Source organism: Bufo gargarizans, chromosome 1 (assembly GCF_014858855.1).
Source record: "Bufo gargarizans isolate SCDJY-AF-19 chromosome 1, ASM1485885v1, whole genome shotgun sequence".
NCBI classification, from domain to species: Eukaryota; Metazoa; Chordata; class Amphibia; order Anura; family Bufonidae; genus Bufo; species Bufo gargarizans.
In genome coordinates, this window is record NC_058080.1 from 529,812,133 (window position 1) to 529,828,842 (window position 16,710).

The following is a 16,710-nucleotide window of genomic DNA, read 5'->3' on the forward strand; positions in this document are numbered from 1 at the left end:
GGGGTTTGGTGTCCAGCCTTTTCTTCCAGTTCCTGAATATCCTTGCTAACATATTTCTGTGCAGAGGTCCATTAGTAGCCCAGAACCCCCCTGGTGAGTTTTCTGTCGGCCTGGGTTTGATCAAGGGTTTCATCCTCTTCCTTCCTACCCTATAAGTGGCTATGCCATCACTACCTATGGGTGGGGGGTCCCCTGGCTTTCTCCTAACCCTGATAAAGTGGGTAATGCAGCTGGCGGTTACCTCACTATTAATGGCTATGGGTTCATGGAGCTTAGATCACCTGTTCCTTGGGAGGAGTTCAGCAGGATCACGCTTTAAAACAGTCAGCAGCAGGAATGGTGGCGATTCCCCTCTCCTTACCAACGCTCTGCATGTAAGGGTTGTCGGAAGCTGCATGACTATATTGGTGCTTGTTTGCTTTGGCAGCACATATCAGTGGTTAGCACTGGTGCCTTGCAATGCTGGGGTCCTGGGTTCGAATCCAACCAAGGACAACATCTGCATTGAGTTTGTATGTTCGTTGGTGTGGGTTTCCTTCAGGTACTCCGGATTCCTCCCACATTCCAAAGACAAGCTGATAGGGAACTTAGATTGTGAGCCCCATTGGGGACGACAGTGTGATGCTAATGTCTGATTACAGTAGAGCTATATAAGTGAGCAAAATAGATAAATAATATAAATACGTTAACCATGTCTATTTGTCAGATAAGTGGAACCATGCATGTGTTTAACCGGCCTGTTTGCCTCAACAGTTCTAACTACATCTGCGGATCAGGCGATAGTAGTACAAACAGTTCTTTAGGGTCCTTGCACACTACCGCATGCCCTCCGAGTCATATGGTCATATGGCCCGCTCACGGACTCAGGGGGGCATACGGTCGTGTGCAAGGGCCCTTAATGAGGACTGGCTGTGGATTTAACTGTTAAGAGGAGACTGTGTGAATCAGGCCTTCATGGTAGAATATCTGCTAGGAAACCACTAAGGACAGACAACAAGCAGAAGAGACTTGTTTGGGCTAAAGAACACAAGGAATGGACATTAGACCAGTGGAAATCTGTGCTTTGGTCTGATGAGTCCAAATTTGAGATCTTTGGTTCCAACCACCGTGTCTTTGTGCGACGCAGAAAAGGTGAACAGATGGACTCTACATGCCTGGTTCCCACCGTGAAGCATGGAGGAGGAGGTGTGATGGTGTGGGGGTGCTTTGCTGGTGACACTGTTGGGGATTTATTCAAAATTGAAGGCAAGATGCTGTGCTACCACAGCATCTTGCAGCAGCATGCTATTCCATCCGGTTTGCATTTAGTTGGACCATCATTATTTTTCAACAGGACAATGACCCCAAACACACCTCCAGGCTGTGTAAGGGCTATTTGACCATGAAGGAGAGTGATGGGGTGCTGCGCCACATGACCTGGCCTCCACAGTCACCGGACCTGAACTCAATCGAGATGGTTTGGGGTGAGCTGGACAGCAGAGTGAAGGCAAAAGGGCCAACAAGTGCTAAGCATCTCTGGGAACTCCTTCAAGACTGTTGGAAGACCATTTCAGGTGACTACTTCTTGAAGCTCATCAAGAGAATGCCAAGAGTGTGCAAAGCAGTAATCAAAGCAAAAGGTGGCTACTTTGAAGAACCTAGACTATGACATATTTTCAGTTGTTTCACACTTTTTTGTTATGTATATAATTCCACATGTGTTAATTCATAGTTTTGATGCCTTCAGTGTGAATCTACAATTTTCATAGTCATGAAAATAAAGAAAACTCTTTGAATGAGAAGGTGTGTCCAAACTTTTGGTCTGTACTGTATATTCTATAGGCATCCCGGGGCTAATATATTATCATATTATAACAATTAATCTCTTGGCAATGAAGAGCAATAGCGGTCTACTAGCGGTCTAGTATTTATATTTGACAATATATTATCTGGGATTAGAGCGGGTTGCTCTTTCCTTAGTGGTACTTAACATTTGAACTAGGCTTAGTAGAACGCAGCCTTTTTTTTGCCAATGTCTAATAAGACAATTCATTTCCTGATCATCAATATTCTAAGACTCTTCATCTAATTAAGTCTATAGACAGATGTAGATCTGTTGATCAGGGATGGAGGCAGACATTTTTAGAGTTGGGCCTGGGATTCCAAATAAATTATTTTCATCAAGATTTAATTTCTCTTGCAGAATTAGAAAGTTTCTGTATTCATGGTTATTCCCTAATTCTATAAAATGGGATGGAATGTTTTATCTAGCAAGAAATACCTGGGACATGTCCTTAAGCTTGGCCCCTCCGCCTTAAAAAAAAAAAACGCAATTAGACTTACCGGTAATTCCGTTTCCTTGAATCCACCATGACGGCCCATACTATTCCCCTTCTCTAAAAAAAAAAAAAAATATTAAATCCAAAAATTCCCTTTTTTTTTTATTTTTTTTTTTATGTTGCATATACATGCAGGAGTTTAAGGGTATGGATCAATATCCTTTTACTTTTGTTCCACCTTTTCGGGTAATTGTAAAGCACTGAGGAGGTGGAGGGGTGGGGGGTTCTTAAACTCTCTGTGTTCCTGCCCCTACAGAGGTCAAGGGTCAATCTCAATGTGGGCCGTCATGGTGGATTCAAGGAAACGGAATTACCGGTAAGTCTAATTGCGGTTTTTCCATTTCATCCACCATGACGGCCCACATTGAGACATATCAGATAACTAAATGGGTGGGGATATCGCCTGTAGAACCTTCCGGACGAAAAGAGCTTCATTTGCGTCCGGAAGATTAAGACGATAGTGTCTTACAAAAGTATTAGTGCTAGACCAGGTTGCGGCTTTACAGATCTGGTCCAGCGAGACCCCTCCTTTCTCGGCCCAAGAAGAGGCAGTGGCCCTAGTAGAATGGGCTTTAACATTACCAGGACTGGGTTTGTTCTGGATCTTGTAGCAGCATTCAATAGTGGATTTGATCCATCTGGCTATGGAAGACCTGGCTAACTTCTTTCCTTTATTTTTCCCTGAAAACTGAATAAGAAGATTGCCATCCACCCTGAAATCGCTGGTAGAATCCAGGTAACGGATAACTATGTCCCTAACATCCAGGAGATGTAACCTATCACTAGACCCTGAATGTTCGGACCTAGGGATAGAGGGTAGGAAGATCTCCTGCTCTAGATGGAAAGGAGAGACTACTTTAGGGAGAAAACCTGAGGTGATAGCGATCAGAAAGGCAGTCTTAAGGGAAAGGTGTTTTAAAGAGATCTCCGACGAAGGTACAAATGGAGTTTTTGTTAAGCCCTCTAGTACGGTGTTAAGATCCCAGGTCGGAGTTCTGGATCTCAGGGAGGGTCTCAACCTTGCAACCGCTCTGAAGAACCTCCTGATCCATCTGTGGTTGGCCAGGCTGCAGTCATAGAAGGAGCTGAGGGAAGAAATTTGGACCTTCAAAGTACTAGGTCTAAGGCCTAACTCAAGGCCGCACTGTAGAAAGTCCAAAATTCTGTTGATGGGAGGAGAGGTGGTGTCTGGGCGTTCAACTCCTAACCAGGAACAGTATTTCTTCCAGATCTTAAAGGTAGATGGAGGAGGTCACCTTTTTTCTACTTGCCCTCAGAGTACGTATCACCTTTTCCGAAAGTCCTCTGCTTCTTAGTGTCTCGCTCTCAGGATCCAGGCTGACAGTCTGAATATTCCTGGGTCTGGATGAAGAAGAGGGCCCTGGACTAGAATGTCCCTCTGGAAGGGAATCTCCCACGGATCTTCCAGCGATAGCTGTCTTAGAGTGGAGAACCAACTTCTCTTTGGCCATAGAGGGGCTATCAGGATGAGAGTAGTCGGTTCCTCCAGGAGGTTCTGGACGACCCGAGGTAGTAGTGGTATTGGGGGAAAGGCGTAGGCTAGTCTCCAATTCCATTGTATTGATAGAGCATCGATTGCCCATGGATTGTCTCCTGGGTTTAGGGAGCAAAAACAGTTTACCTGCGCATTTTTTCTGGAGGCGAATAAGTCTACCTCTGGACAGCCCCATCTTTCCGAGATCTTTTGGAAGATATTCCTGTTCAGAGACCATTCTCCTGGGTCTACTATCTCTCTGCTCAGAAAGTCTGCTACTGTGTTTTCGCAGCCCCTTAGGTGGATGGCGGACAGAGATAAAGTGTTTACTTCTGCCGAGGAGAAAATTATTTTTGCTATCTCGCCAAGAGGCCGTGATCTTGTTCCCCCCTGGTGACGCAGATAAGCCACCGTTGTGGTATTGTCTGACATTATTCTTAGATGTCGCCCTTTTAGAAGGCACTCTCCTTTTAATAATGCTTCCAGGACTGCGTAAAGTTCTCGGTAGTTGGAGGATCTGTCTCTTATCTCGGCGGGCCAGGTACCCTGTAGAAGATGATCTCCTATCTTTGCTCCCCAGCCTCCCAGGCTTGCGTCCATGATTACTTGAACGACGGGATGGTTCCGCCACTGAAGGCCTCCTAGCAGTCTTCTTTTTACTTTCCACCAATCCAAGTCTGTTTTTACAGACTGAGGGATCCGAAAGACCCTGTCTAGACTTAACTGTCTTCCGTCCCAAATAGTTAGGATCCAATTTTGGATTATTCTTGTGTGGCTTTGGCACCATGCCACCGAGGGAATGCAGGCGGTTAGGCTTCCCAGGAGACTCATGGCCTTTCTGATGGAGCAGTTGCGAGCCCTCTGGAATGTTCTGACTTTCTCTGTCAGTGCAGTAGCTTTGTCCTGAGGGAGGAAGGTCATCAGCCGGGACGAATCCAATTCCACACCCAGGAACTTTATTCTCATGGACGGGGTTAGGGTGGATTTTTTTATATTTATAATCCATCCGAGGTTCTTTAAGAGTTCCGAGAATCTTTGGGTCGCCAGAAGGTTCTCGGATTCTGTCTTGCCCAGAATTAAAAAGTCGTCGAGATAAGGAATAATTGTGATTCCTTCCTGACGAAGGCAGGCCACCATCTCTACTACGATCTTTGTGAAGACCCTGGGGGCCGAGGAGATACCGAAAGGGAGGGCGACATATTGGAAGTGATGTATAGACCTGTCTGGTCCTCTTAGAGCGAATCTTAGATACTTTTGGGAAAGATGATGGATGGGGACATGGTAGTAAGCGTCCTTTAGATCGATTGACGACATGAATGCCCCTTTTGGAATCAGAGGGATTGTGGATGGGATGGTCTCCATCCTGAACCTCCTGTATAAGATAGACCTGTTTAGGGGTTTTAAGTTTATTATCGTGCGAAAGTATTGGTCTGGTTTTTTTTACTAAAAAAAGACTGGAATAGAATCCTCTCCTTTCCTCTGGGATAGGAACCTTTCGAATTACCCCTAGCTCTAAGAGGTCCTGGACGCCCTGCCAGATTTTCGGAAGATCTGATCTGCTCTGAGGTGTGATGCAGTATCTTCTTGGGGGGACTGATGTGAACTCTATCCTGTAACCCTGGGAGATTATATTTGAAGTTACCTGACTCCAGGAGGATAGAAAACCCATCAGTCGCCCCCTACCCTGGCGTCATTGCTGTTTAGGTTGCCTATTCTGGGGATTGAGGATGAAGCCTCTTCCTCTCCCCCCTTTTGGATAACTCCATCGGCCAGACTTCCCTTTCCCCCTGTAGGATCTCTGCTGGGGTTGGTACTGCCGAAAGGGCTTCTTTTTTGGTTCTTTGTCTTCTGGAAAACCCTTCTTCTTGTCTGCTGCTCCCTCTAGGATCTTATCCAGAGTGGGGCCGAAGACAAATTCCCCTGAAAAGGGGATAGAACAAAGCTTGGCCTTGGATGCCTTGTCTCCGGACCAGGCTTTCATCCATAAAGCCCGACGGGCAGCATTAGAAAAGGCAGCATCCTTGGCGGAAAATCTGATGGACTCTGCAGACGCATCGGCCAAAAATGCCGTGGCGGAGCGGAGAAGGGGGAGAGATTCCCTGATCTCTTCTCTTGGAGTCCTGTTTTTCAGATGTTCGTCCAGTTCTCCAAGCCATATATACATTGCTCTGGCAATGGATGTAGCGGAACTATTAGTTTTTACCCCAAACATAGCCGCTTCCCAGGATTTCTTTAGGAGGCCATCTGCCTTTCTATCCATAGGATCGCCTAGCTGAGAGGAATCCTCAAAGGGTAGGGCGGTCTTTTTTACTACCTTGGTCACTTGTAAATCGACCTTAGGCGTCTGGTTATATATTTTGCTTTCAGACGGGTCAAAGCAGAGCCTATTCCTAAATTCTTTAGGAACGCCAAGTCTCTTTTCTGGATCTGACCATTCCTCCAATATCATTTCTTTTATATTTTCATTGATGGGGAAAACAATAGAAGACCTAGCTCTAAGGCCCCCAAACATTTTATCCTGAACCGTACGGGGTTTAGGAGTATCTTCGATGCCCATAGTGGACCTGACTGCTCGGAGCAGCTCCTCCATTTCATTAGCGGAAAAAAAGTATCTTTTATCCTCCTCTAGAATCTCTCCGTCCGACAAGGGTTCCTCATTAGGAAATTGTCTGGACGAGGCAGAGGCCACTTCAACCTCTTCGCCCTCAGAAGAAGAAATAACGGATACTTTGCGTTTCTTAGAAGGGATGGGGTTGCTGGAAGGGGTAGATAAGGAGGCTAAAGAGGACTTAATCTCGTCTGAAATAAAAGACTTCATCTCCGAGAGTATATCTGGTTGCTCCTCTTTCCAAATCTCCGAAGTGCAAGGTTTGCATAGTCTCTTTTTATAATTTTCGGGGAGACGCTTGGAACAAGCACAGCATTTTAAGGGTTTTGTTTTGGATTTTAACTCCTTGCTGCCCTGCAGAAGGAAGCAACCAGATATCCCAGCATTAGTAATTCAGGCTTAAAACTGAAATATACACCCCCCAGAAGGGGACTCACGGTACTGGAGGCAGAAGGATCAGGACCTTCCTGGCGGGGAGCAGGTGTCTCAGACATCGCGGTGTAGCAGGCGAGGGGCCGAAAGGAACCGCGGTCTTCTTTTTTTAAAAATCCCGGCGTCTGACGTCATCTAGCTGCGCCTTGCATGACGGCGTAGGCCTGCGCCGCACCAGCCTACTAAGAGAGGCGTGCGTCGCCCGGCCCGCCCATAGAGACGCTCCATGCGTCGCACCTGTTCCCCCTGCCGGACGCTAGAGCTCGGTCCTCCAGAAGGAAAGGACGCCGAGCGCAGCGCGCGCCGAGAAGCCGGCACCTTCAACTGCTTCCACAAGGAGGGAAGGAAGTCCGAAGGTATGGGGAGGACCACAGGCCTCGGCATAAGCCAAGACGAGGGTCCTCGATGCTCCTAGCTGGCCAGCCTTAGCCCCTGCCGCGGGAGGCCAGCTGGAGAACCTGTAAGAAAGATAAGGCTATTTCATCCTCCATGAAGGAGGAACTCTCCACGTGTTGGCCCCTGTAGGGGCAGGAAAGCACTGAGGAGGTGGAGGGGTGGGGGGGTTCTTAAACTCTATGTGTTCCTGCCCCTACAGAGGTCAAGGGTCAATCTCAATGTGGGCCGTCATGGTGGATGAAATGGAAAGTTATAATCTCGTACTGTGGTGCTGTCATGAGGGATGAGCTAGAAAAATTTAATTAGACTTGGAGGACATGCACATGAACTTAATTTTTGTCTGCATTTGATCCACATTTTTTGCGGGTCAGATGCGGACTCAACTTCACTTCAATGGGGATGCAAAAGATGCGGACAACATACCATGTGATGCCCGCACCCATATGACCGTTCTGCGGCACTGCAAAAAAAATAAAAATAAAAAAATAGAACATGTCCTATTCTTGCCCGTATTACAGACAAGGATAGGGCAGTTGTATTATGGGGCAGACGCTCCGTTCCACAAATAACAGAATGAACACAGCTGGTATTCACGTTTTTGCGGATCTGCAAAACAAGCTACGGTGATGTGCATGAGTCCTTACCGGTAATTCAATTTAGAACCTGGAAACACTGGAGAATGGCGGCAGGAGGTACCTTTTAACCTGTTTTCTGTCCTAATAAGATCAAAGGGGAACAACCTCATGTGATGCTGCCATGAGGAAATCTCTAGAAAAATCTAATTTTTTCTCTTATTTTCTGCCTCTAAAACTTAGGTGTGTCACAGCGAAGGGACAGGGAAGGGTGTGTGGTTACCTTGACTTGAAGCAAGGAGGCCAATGCCCCCTTGACTTCAAGCCTGACTGGAAAATAGCGTGGACGGAGGATAAAAGATTGTTTTTCATACTTCTGCCTCATCAGAATGCAGTAAGAAAATCATCATTCAAAACTCACTGCCGGCTACTTGAAGGTACTGCTGGCGGTTTGGGATGGCTTTTGCCGCTGACAGGTTCCCTTTAAAGGGGTTGTGCCAAGGTATCCCCTATCCACAGCCAAAAGCCCCCAAAAAAAAAAAAAAAAAAAGTCACAAAACAGCACTTGGCACAAAATGTAAGAATTTTCTACGCCAGTTTCTGACTATAGGCTGTCCTATTACAGGATGAAATATAACTATTTATATGGAATGTGATAAAAGTCTGCAGAAAAGATACTTACGAGGCTTGAAGAACTTAAAGAGAACTTCTTTTTACTTATAATTTTCACTGCAACCTTTTTGCATGTTGATTTTTCAAAAGCCAGTTTCACTTCTCCACAAGCTCCACTGCAGTAACAGAAGATTTGTGACATAAGTGTGAAAAATGCTTGAATTAGGCTGGAATCACAAGCAGTTCTTGAAGCAGTTTCTGAGCCAAAGGCAGAAATGGATTTAGAAGGAATTGAAAATATGAAAGAAAGACTTACACTACTCCTTCTTGCTTGAGCCAATTCTGGCTTTGGCTCCAAAAACTGCATCAAAACCTGCAAGAGTGTCAAGAGAAAAGCACTGCAAATACCCTTCATTAAAAGGGGGTTGTCTGTCATAGGGAGTTTTTTTTTTTTATAACGTTCTACAGAGGGACTTCAGAGATCTGCAATTCTTAGCCTATATCCATTAACCTCCATAGCCTCCTACTCTCTCACTGACCACCATGTAATGCTTAGTTTCTCCTGTGGTAGCGCTACAAGTGAATTGAGTACTTGTTAAATTATCGTCCCTCGGTCACAGATCTGTTTGTATAATATGGAGTCATCTACTCGCTTACAGATCACATAGAGGCGTGGTACTTTGTAGCGAACTATTAATGAGCAAAAGTGCAAACTAACATCACTATGTAATAAGCACATTTTTGTTTGCAAAGTCTTCAATCTATTGTATAACAGTTATCTGCAAGATATCTGCTGGTCTAATACAAGCCTAAGCTTTATAAATTGCCATACTGCAGAGGAAGGCTGCCTCATTAATTACCCACCTTCCAATGGTCTTTGACATGATGTATTTGTTTCTGAACTCTGCTGGAAAAACGGACTGATCATCTGCTAACAGATCTGTAAATACAAAAACTGAAAAAGAAATCCCAATAATTACAGTGCCTTGCAAAAGTATTCACCCCCTTGACTTTTTCTGTGTTTTGGTGCCTCACAACCTGGAATTAGCATGGATTGTTTGAGGATTTGCATCCTTTAAATTTACAGAACATGCCCACAACTTAGAATTTTTTTTCATTTTTATTGTGACGCAAACAACAAATAGGACAAAATAACAGAAAAAGTCAATGTGCATAACTATTCACCCCCCTTATAAGCCAATACTTTGTAGAGCCACCTTTTGCGGCAATCACAGCTCCAAGTCGCTTTGGATAAGTCTCTATGAGCTTGCCACATCTTACCACTAGGATTTTTGCCCATTACTCCTTGATAAACTGCTCCAGCTCCTTACAGTTGGATGTTTTGCACTAATGAACAGCAATCTTTAAGTCTGACCACAGATTTTCTATTGGATTGAGATCTGGGCTTTGACTAGGCCATTCCAACACATTTACATGTTTCCCCTTAAACCACTCAATTGTTGCTTTAGCAGTGTGTTTGGGGTCATTGTCCTGCTGGAAGGTGAACCTCCATCCTGGCCTCAAATCACACACAGTGGTACAGGTTTTGCTCAAGAATATCCCTTTATTTGGCACCTTCCATCTTTCCCTCAACTCTGACCAGTTTCCCCAGTCCCATCCCCACAGCATGATGCTGCCACCACCATGTCTCACTGTGGGGATGGTGTTCTTTGGGTGATGTTTTGGGTTTGCACCAGACATATCATTTTCTTTGATGGCCGAAAAGTTAAATTTTAGTCTCATCAGACCAGAGCACCTTCCTCCATACATTTTGGGAATTTCCCACATGCCTTTTTGCAAACTCACAATGTGCCTTTGTTTTTAGCTGAATGTAATGGCTTTCTTCTGGCCACTCCGCCATAAAGCCCCTCTATGGACCGTACGGCTTATTGTCGTCCTATGTACAGATACTCCAGTCTCTGCTGTGGAACTCTGCAGCTCCTCCAGGGTTACCTTAGGTCTCTGTGCTGCCTCTCTGATTAAAGGACTTCTGTCACCCCACAAAAGTAATTTTTTATTTTTTTTGGCTAGTTACATTCCTGATAGCGCGATATATGAGAATATTATTTTGCCACTTACTTTCATGCGGCCGTTTCTTGAGAAAACGAAGTTTTATAATATGCAAATCCGGTCTCTACCAGCAAGTAGGGAGTCTACTTGCTGGTAGCCGCCGCAGAAAACCGCCCCCTCGTTGTGTTGATTGACAGGGCCAGCCGTGATCTCCTCCTCCGGCCGGCCCTGTCAGTATTTCAAAAATCGCGCGCCTCTGTTCATTCGGCGCAGGCGCTCTGAGATGAGGAGGCTCATCTCCTCAGAACTTCCTCAGTGCGCCTGCGCCGATGACGTTTTCTCTTTCGGTGAGGTCATCGGCGCAGGCGCACTGAGTGAGTTCTGAGGAGACGAGCCTCCTCATCTCAGCGCGCCTGCGCCGAATGAACAGAGGCGCGCGATTTTTGAAATACTGACTGGGCCGGCCGGAGGAGGAGGAGATCACGGCTGGCCCTGTCAATCAACACGACGAGGGGGCGGTTTTCTACGGCGGCTACCAGCAAGTAGACGCCCTACTTGCTGGTAGAGACCGGATTTGCATATTATAAAACTTCGTTTTCTCAAGAAACGGCCGCATGAAAGTAAGTGACAACATTATATTCTCATATATCGCGCTATCAGGAATGTAACTAGCCCCCCCCCCCCCCAAAAAAAATATGACTTTTGTGGGGTGACAGAAGCCCTTTAATGCCCTCCTTGCCGGGTCCAGGAGTTTTGGTGGGCGGCAGTCTCTTGGCAGGTTTGCTGTTGTGCCATGTTCTTTCCGTTTGGTTATGATAGATTTGATGGTGCTCCTGGGGATCATCAAACATTTGGATATTTTTTATAACCTAACCCCGACTTGTACGTCTCAACAACATTGTCCCTTACTTGTTTGGAGAGTTCCTTGGTCTTCGTGGCAGTGTTTGGTTAGTGATTCCTCTTGCTTAGGTGTTGCAGCCTCTGGGGGTCTTTCAAAAAAGATGTGTATATGTAATGACAGATCATGTGACACTTAGATTGCACACAGGTGACATCATTTCACTAATTATGTGACTTCTGAAGGTAATTGGTTGCACCAGAACTTTTCATGGTTTTCCTAACAAAGGGTGAATACATACGCACATGCCAATTTTCAGTTTTCTATTTCTAAACAATAGTTTGATTTATATATTTTCATCACTTCACTAACTTAGACTATGGTGTTCTGATCCATCATATAAAATTCAGATTAACAAAACATTAAACTTAAGGCTGTAATGTAACAAAACACGAAAAAAGTCAAGTGAGGTGAATACTTTTGCAAGGCACTGTATGCATGTCATAGTAAGCATGTAAACCAATTACATTACAAATATTTCAGGAGCAATTCACAGCAGCGGTGTGGATAATAGGATACATGACGCTGTGCCAGATCCATTGTATTATAGATACAAAAGGTTACCGGCAGACTTACAAAATGGTTCCTATGGGTTTTCATGTTCATGTCAAAAGTAGTGATCTTCTCAACTAAGGATTGCAATAGAAGCATTATGGCCAGTCATAATTATTAATTAGTCTGTCATTATCAATTACCCCCGACACTCATTAAATTTGCGTTCAGGGTTCTGCATTTTATACTTGACAAGTGTAGAAAATGTTCTGTCAGAAACAAGAACATGATAGCTCATAAGGGTGAACACAGATTAAGATAGGATTGATCCTGCAAAAAATACTGACATTTGTTGTCACTTATAGATTGTGCTGCCATCTTGTGGTATGATGAGACATAACCTAGATAAAATAAGGCTTTAAATAGAAGTTTCTTAAATATCCATGCACTACAGTTGAACTACATGCAGAACGTGCTTATGAGGTGTTGATTAAGACATCTGCAGCTACAGAAAGACAGTTTACCTCCACCCCAGTCTTCCTGACTCAATAAGCACCTTGTCTATGGATCAGGAAGTGGCCACAATCCTTCCTGCTACTCTCCCTCTGATCACATGATCACCAGGTAACTGCATGAGCTACTGGGACTTAGTAGACTCAGATCTGGTGAATTCTCTTTACCTGGTTACATGGTCAAACAAGATATTATATTAGTACCAATATAAGAGTGCAGTACCTTTATTTGTTTTTAATGAAATTGCAATTTCAGCATTATTTGTTAAAGGTAATCTCCTCCCACATCCAAGTAACTCTTGATTTAAAAATGTTCCATTGCCACTCAGATCCTCTATATAAGCAACACGAGACGGACCAGATCCAGCTTCCTAAGGTGACAAAAAATTAATAAATAATCAATCAAAATACCAGGATTTTACTACTGATGGCTCGCATCGGGATAGCTTTGGCACTATACAATGTATGATGCTGGTTAGTTCCAGCTCCAAAGCGACCAAAAACAGATGATCGGAGGTGGTGTAGGGTGCCTGCTGATAAGGTATTGATAGGCTAACCTGAGGATAGGCCATCAATAGTAAAATATTGGAAACCAGGGAATTAGTCATGTCATTTTTACCAATATAACGAACAGCACTGCCCTATGGCACTGTGTGTTTTTTATTGCCTATCCAGGTAAAGCACTTATTCTGCTGAAAAACATCTCCCAAGGGCCAAGCTGGGCAGGGTTTGTGGTTTCAAGTGCCCAAAGCAAAGCACACCCAGCTGGGCTTTCACCATATTAGTGAAAGTAACGTGACAGACTCCCTTTAAGTAACAATTGTTCTTCTGATGTAACTATAAGGGCTCATGCACACGGCCGTATTGTGACCCGCATACTAGGTGGAGCGTCCTTAAAAGGGATTCTGTCACCTCTTTTTACCCTATAAAGATGCAGACATGCACGGCTAGATCGCCGCTAGCATGTCCACCATATACCTGTCCCATAAATAAATCAGCCTGTAAGGAGCCCAGGGGGCTGTACTAACCGTTCGGGAGCCCAGCCACGCCCCCCTGTGAAGGAGCCCAGCATGGCCTGTATCCAGGAATCTCCTCCTTGCTCACGAAGTCAGATCACCATAACCTCGTGGTGCGCGAGCTCGCGCATGCGCAGTGCCGGCATAGTGTTCCTTCCCTGTGCTGGCATCAGCCTCAGGGAAGGAACTGCGCAAGCGCGAGCTCACGCATCGCGAATTACCGGCGATCTGACTTTGTGAGCAAGAAGGAGATTCCTGATACAGGCGGTGCTGGGCTCCTTCACAGGGGGGCGTGGCTGGGCTCCAGAACAGTTAGTGCAGCCCCTCGGGCTCCTTACCAGGCTGATTTACATTATATATATATATATATATATATATATATATATATATATATATATATATATATATATATATATATATCTCTCTCTCTATCTATCTATCTATCTATCTATAATCATTTTTTGCACTCAGAAAAAAAACACTCGGAGATATGGGACCGCGGCGATCTAGACGTGCATGTCCGCATCTCTATATGGTAAAAAGAGGTGACAGAATGCCGTTAAAATGATTTGAGGGACTTGGCTCAGGGAAAGGACTCCAAAAGATAGTATTTTCTGAAATACTACCTGTACCACAAGCCACACCAGCGGCCTCCTTGCTCCAAGTCAAGCTAAGCCTGCCCCTTACCCGACCTCCCTTCACTGTGATTGACATACTGCTGTGAGGCTGGGATCGTGCAAGTTTCACACATGTGCGGTGCGCTCCTTGTCACTGCACGGTACCGTCTCTGGTACCCGCACTCAACAGGCCGCTCGCCTCTCTCTGCGTATGTGTCGGGCTTTCCCATCGCACGCATGCGCAGAGAGAGGAAAGCGGCCTGTTGAGTGCGGGTGCCGGAGACAGGATTGCAAAGTGACAAGGAGCGCACCGCCCATGTGCGAGACTTGCACGATCCCAGCCTCACAGCAGGATGTCAATCACAGTGAAGGGAGGACTGGTAAGGGGCGGGCTTAGCTTGACCTTGACTTGAAGCAAGGAGGCAGCTGCCCCCTTGACTTCAAGCTGACTCTGAGGATAGCGAAAACACTGATTAAAACAGCGTTTTTATAAAGTATACCACAACCAGTGTGGGAATGAAAAACATGATTAGGAACACACTGGGGCTACTGTAAGGTAATGATGTTGGTTTAAAATGTGTTTTGGAGGCGACATGTTCCCTTTAAAAGTGCCCTGTCTGACACAGAAAGGATTACATATTAAAATAGACAAAATCGCCAGGACCAGATGGCATACACCCCTATATCCTAAGATAATTAAGTAATGTCATAGCCAGACCCTTATTTCTGATAGTTAAGGACTCTATACTGACAGGGAATGTTCCACAGGATTGGCAGATTGAGTACCTCAATGAAAATAAGCAAATAACGCCATATCATCATGGCTTCATGAGAGATCGGTCATGTGAAACTAATTAAATCAGTTTCTATAAGGAGGTAAGTTCTAGACTTGATTGCGGGGAATCAATGGATGTCGTATATCAGGACTTCTCCAAAGCATTTGACACTGTACCACATAAAATGTTAGTATATAAAATGAGAATGCTTGGACTGGGGGAAAATGTCTGTATGTGGGTAAGTGATAGAAAACAGAGGGTGGTTATTAATGGTACACACTCAGATTGGGTCACTGTCACTAGTTGGGTACCTCAGGGGTCAGTAGTGGGCCCTATTCTCTTCAATATATTTATTAATGATCTTTTAGAAGGTTTGCACAGTAAAATATAAATTTTTGCAGATGACACTAAAAGAACTCCTCCTGAGGAAGCAAACTATAAGCGAAACGCGCGTTGAGGAGTGTCTTCACCCTGCCCGCAGCCCCTGCAATTTCGGTATGTTTCACATCCATGTTGTGCACCTTTCGGCTTTAATGATCTTCGGGATTTGAGCTGTAATAGTGAGGCACACATTCATATAGGAGGCATGCGTGTATTTGACTTGATAGTTATAGTATATATCCCTTCATTCGGATCTAATTTGTTAGGATTTTTTTCCATGTAGTATAGTGTAAGGAGGTATATCTTAGCTACATCAGTGCTATGGGTCTGTTGGCAGGGTGATATACGACTGTGATTTGTCCGTGCTCATACATATTTATGTATTATAATATATGTATAAATAGAAATTTTTACTCGTGGTGGTTGCACTCCCTTTTTTTGTGTGATTTTACCAAACTGTGTAAAGTAATTAACACGGAGGAGGACAATATACTGCTACAGATGGGTCTGGATAGATTGGAGCAGGCATCCTCAAACTGCGGCCCTCCAGCTGTTGTAAAACTACAACTCCCACAATGCCCTGCTGTAGACTGATAGCTGTAGGCATGCTGGGAGTTGTAGTTTTGCAACAGCTGGAGGGCCACAGTTTGAGGATGCCTGGATTGGAGGCTTGGGCAGATAAGGTTTAACACTGACAAATGTAATGTATATTGAATAGTAAGAAAGCACCGCGGCACTCACCACTGGTCTCAAATTGCTGTTGCAGTTTATTCCATTGTTACATGGTAATAGTGGACGCGGACAGAACACAGGTGCACGGATCGGCTACAGCTGTAGCCGATCCGTGCACCTGTGTTTTGTCCGCATCCACTATTACCATGTAACAATGGAATAAACTGCAACAGAAATTTGAGACCAGTGGTGACTGCCGCGGTGCTTTCTTTCTATTCAATATACATTACCATAAGGACTATATCACCGACAGAGCACCACTGTGAAGGTTCCTGGATGCCAGTGTGAATAGCTTCTTGGTGATCGCACAGACACATGCGGCAGTGCCGGCTGTGATTTTTCTTGTTTCATACTGACAAATGTAAGGTTAATCATACGGTAAGGAATAATGCAAGTCACCCGTACATACTCAATCTTAAAACACTGGGTAACACTGACATGGAAAAGGACCTAGGAATTTTAGTAAACAGCAAACTAAGCTGTAAAAACCAGTGTCAGGCGGCTGCTGCCAAGGCCAATAAGATAATGGGTTGCATCAAACGGGGCATAGATGCCCGTGATGAGAACATAGTCCTGCCACTTTTTCAGATCCCTAGTCAGACGACACATGGAGTACTGTGTACAGTTCTGAGCTCCTGTGAACAAGGCAGACATAGCAGAGCTGGAGAGGGTTCAGCGGAGGGCAACTAAAGTAATAACTGGAATGGGTGAACTACAGTACCCAGAAAGATTAAGATTAAGTTATGGCACTGTTATGGAGGGGACCTGTGGGTGGCACTGTTATGGGGAGGAGGGGGGGGGGGGATCTGTGGATGGCATCTTATGCTGTGTGTGTTATCCACA

General features: G+C 44.9%; 2 protein-coding genes across 3 annotated transcripts in view; both read right to left on the reverse strand.

Moving 5' to 3' along the window:
* Positions 1–16,710, reverse strand: part of CHEK2 (checkpoint kinase 2) — a 92,725-nt gene that overhangs the window by 58,935 nt on the left and 17,080 nt on the right. The window contains exons 4-6 of one of the 2 annotated variants that reach the window (XM_044275402.1): positions 12,569–12,716; positions 9,298–9,373; positions 8,504–8,609 (exon numbers count right to left, since the gene is read on the reverse strand). In XM_044275402.1, coding sequence (XP_044131337.1) covers positions 8,504–8,609; positions 9,298–9,373; positions 12,569–12,716 — 330 coding nt within the window. Of the gene's footprint in view, positions 1–8,503; positions 8,610–9,297; positions 9,389–12,568; positions 12,717–16,710 lie in introns of both variants that reach the window. The other variant, XM_044275401.1, reaches the window with a different exon arrangement.
* LOC122924377 (lamina-associated polypeptide 2, isoforms alpha/zeta-like) lies at positions 2,742–6,790 on the reverse strand. Its single transcript, XM_044275403.1, has 2 exons — positions 5,306–6,790; positions 2,742–2,846 (listed from the first exon to the last, which is right to left on the reverse strand). The coding sequence occupies exon 1, from the start codon at positions 6,629–6,631 to the stop codon at positions 5,504–5,506; it is 1,128 nt and encodes a 375-aa protein (XP_044131338.1). The 5' UTR covers positions 6,632–6,790; the 3' UTR covers positions 2,742–2,846; positions 5,306–5,503.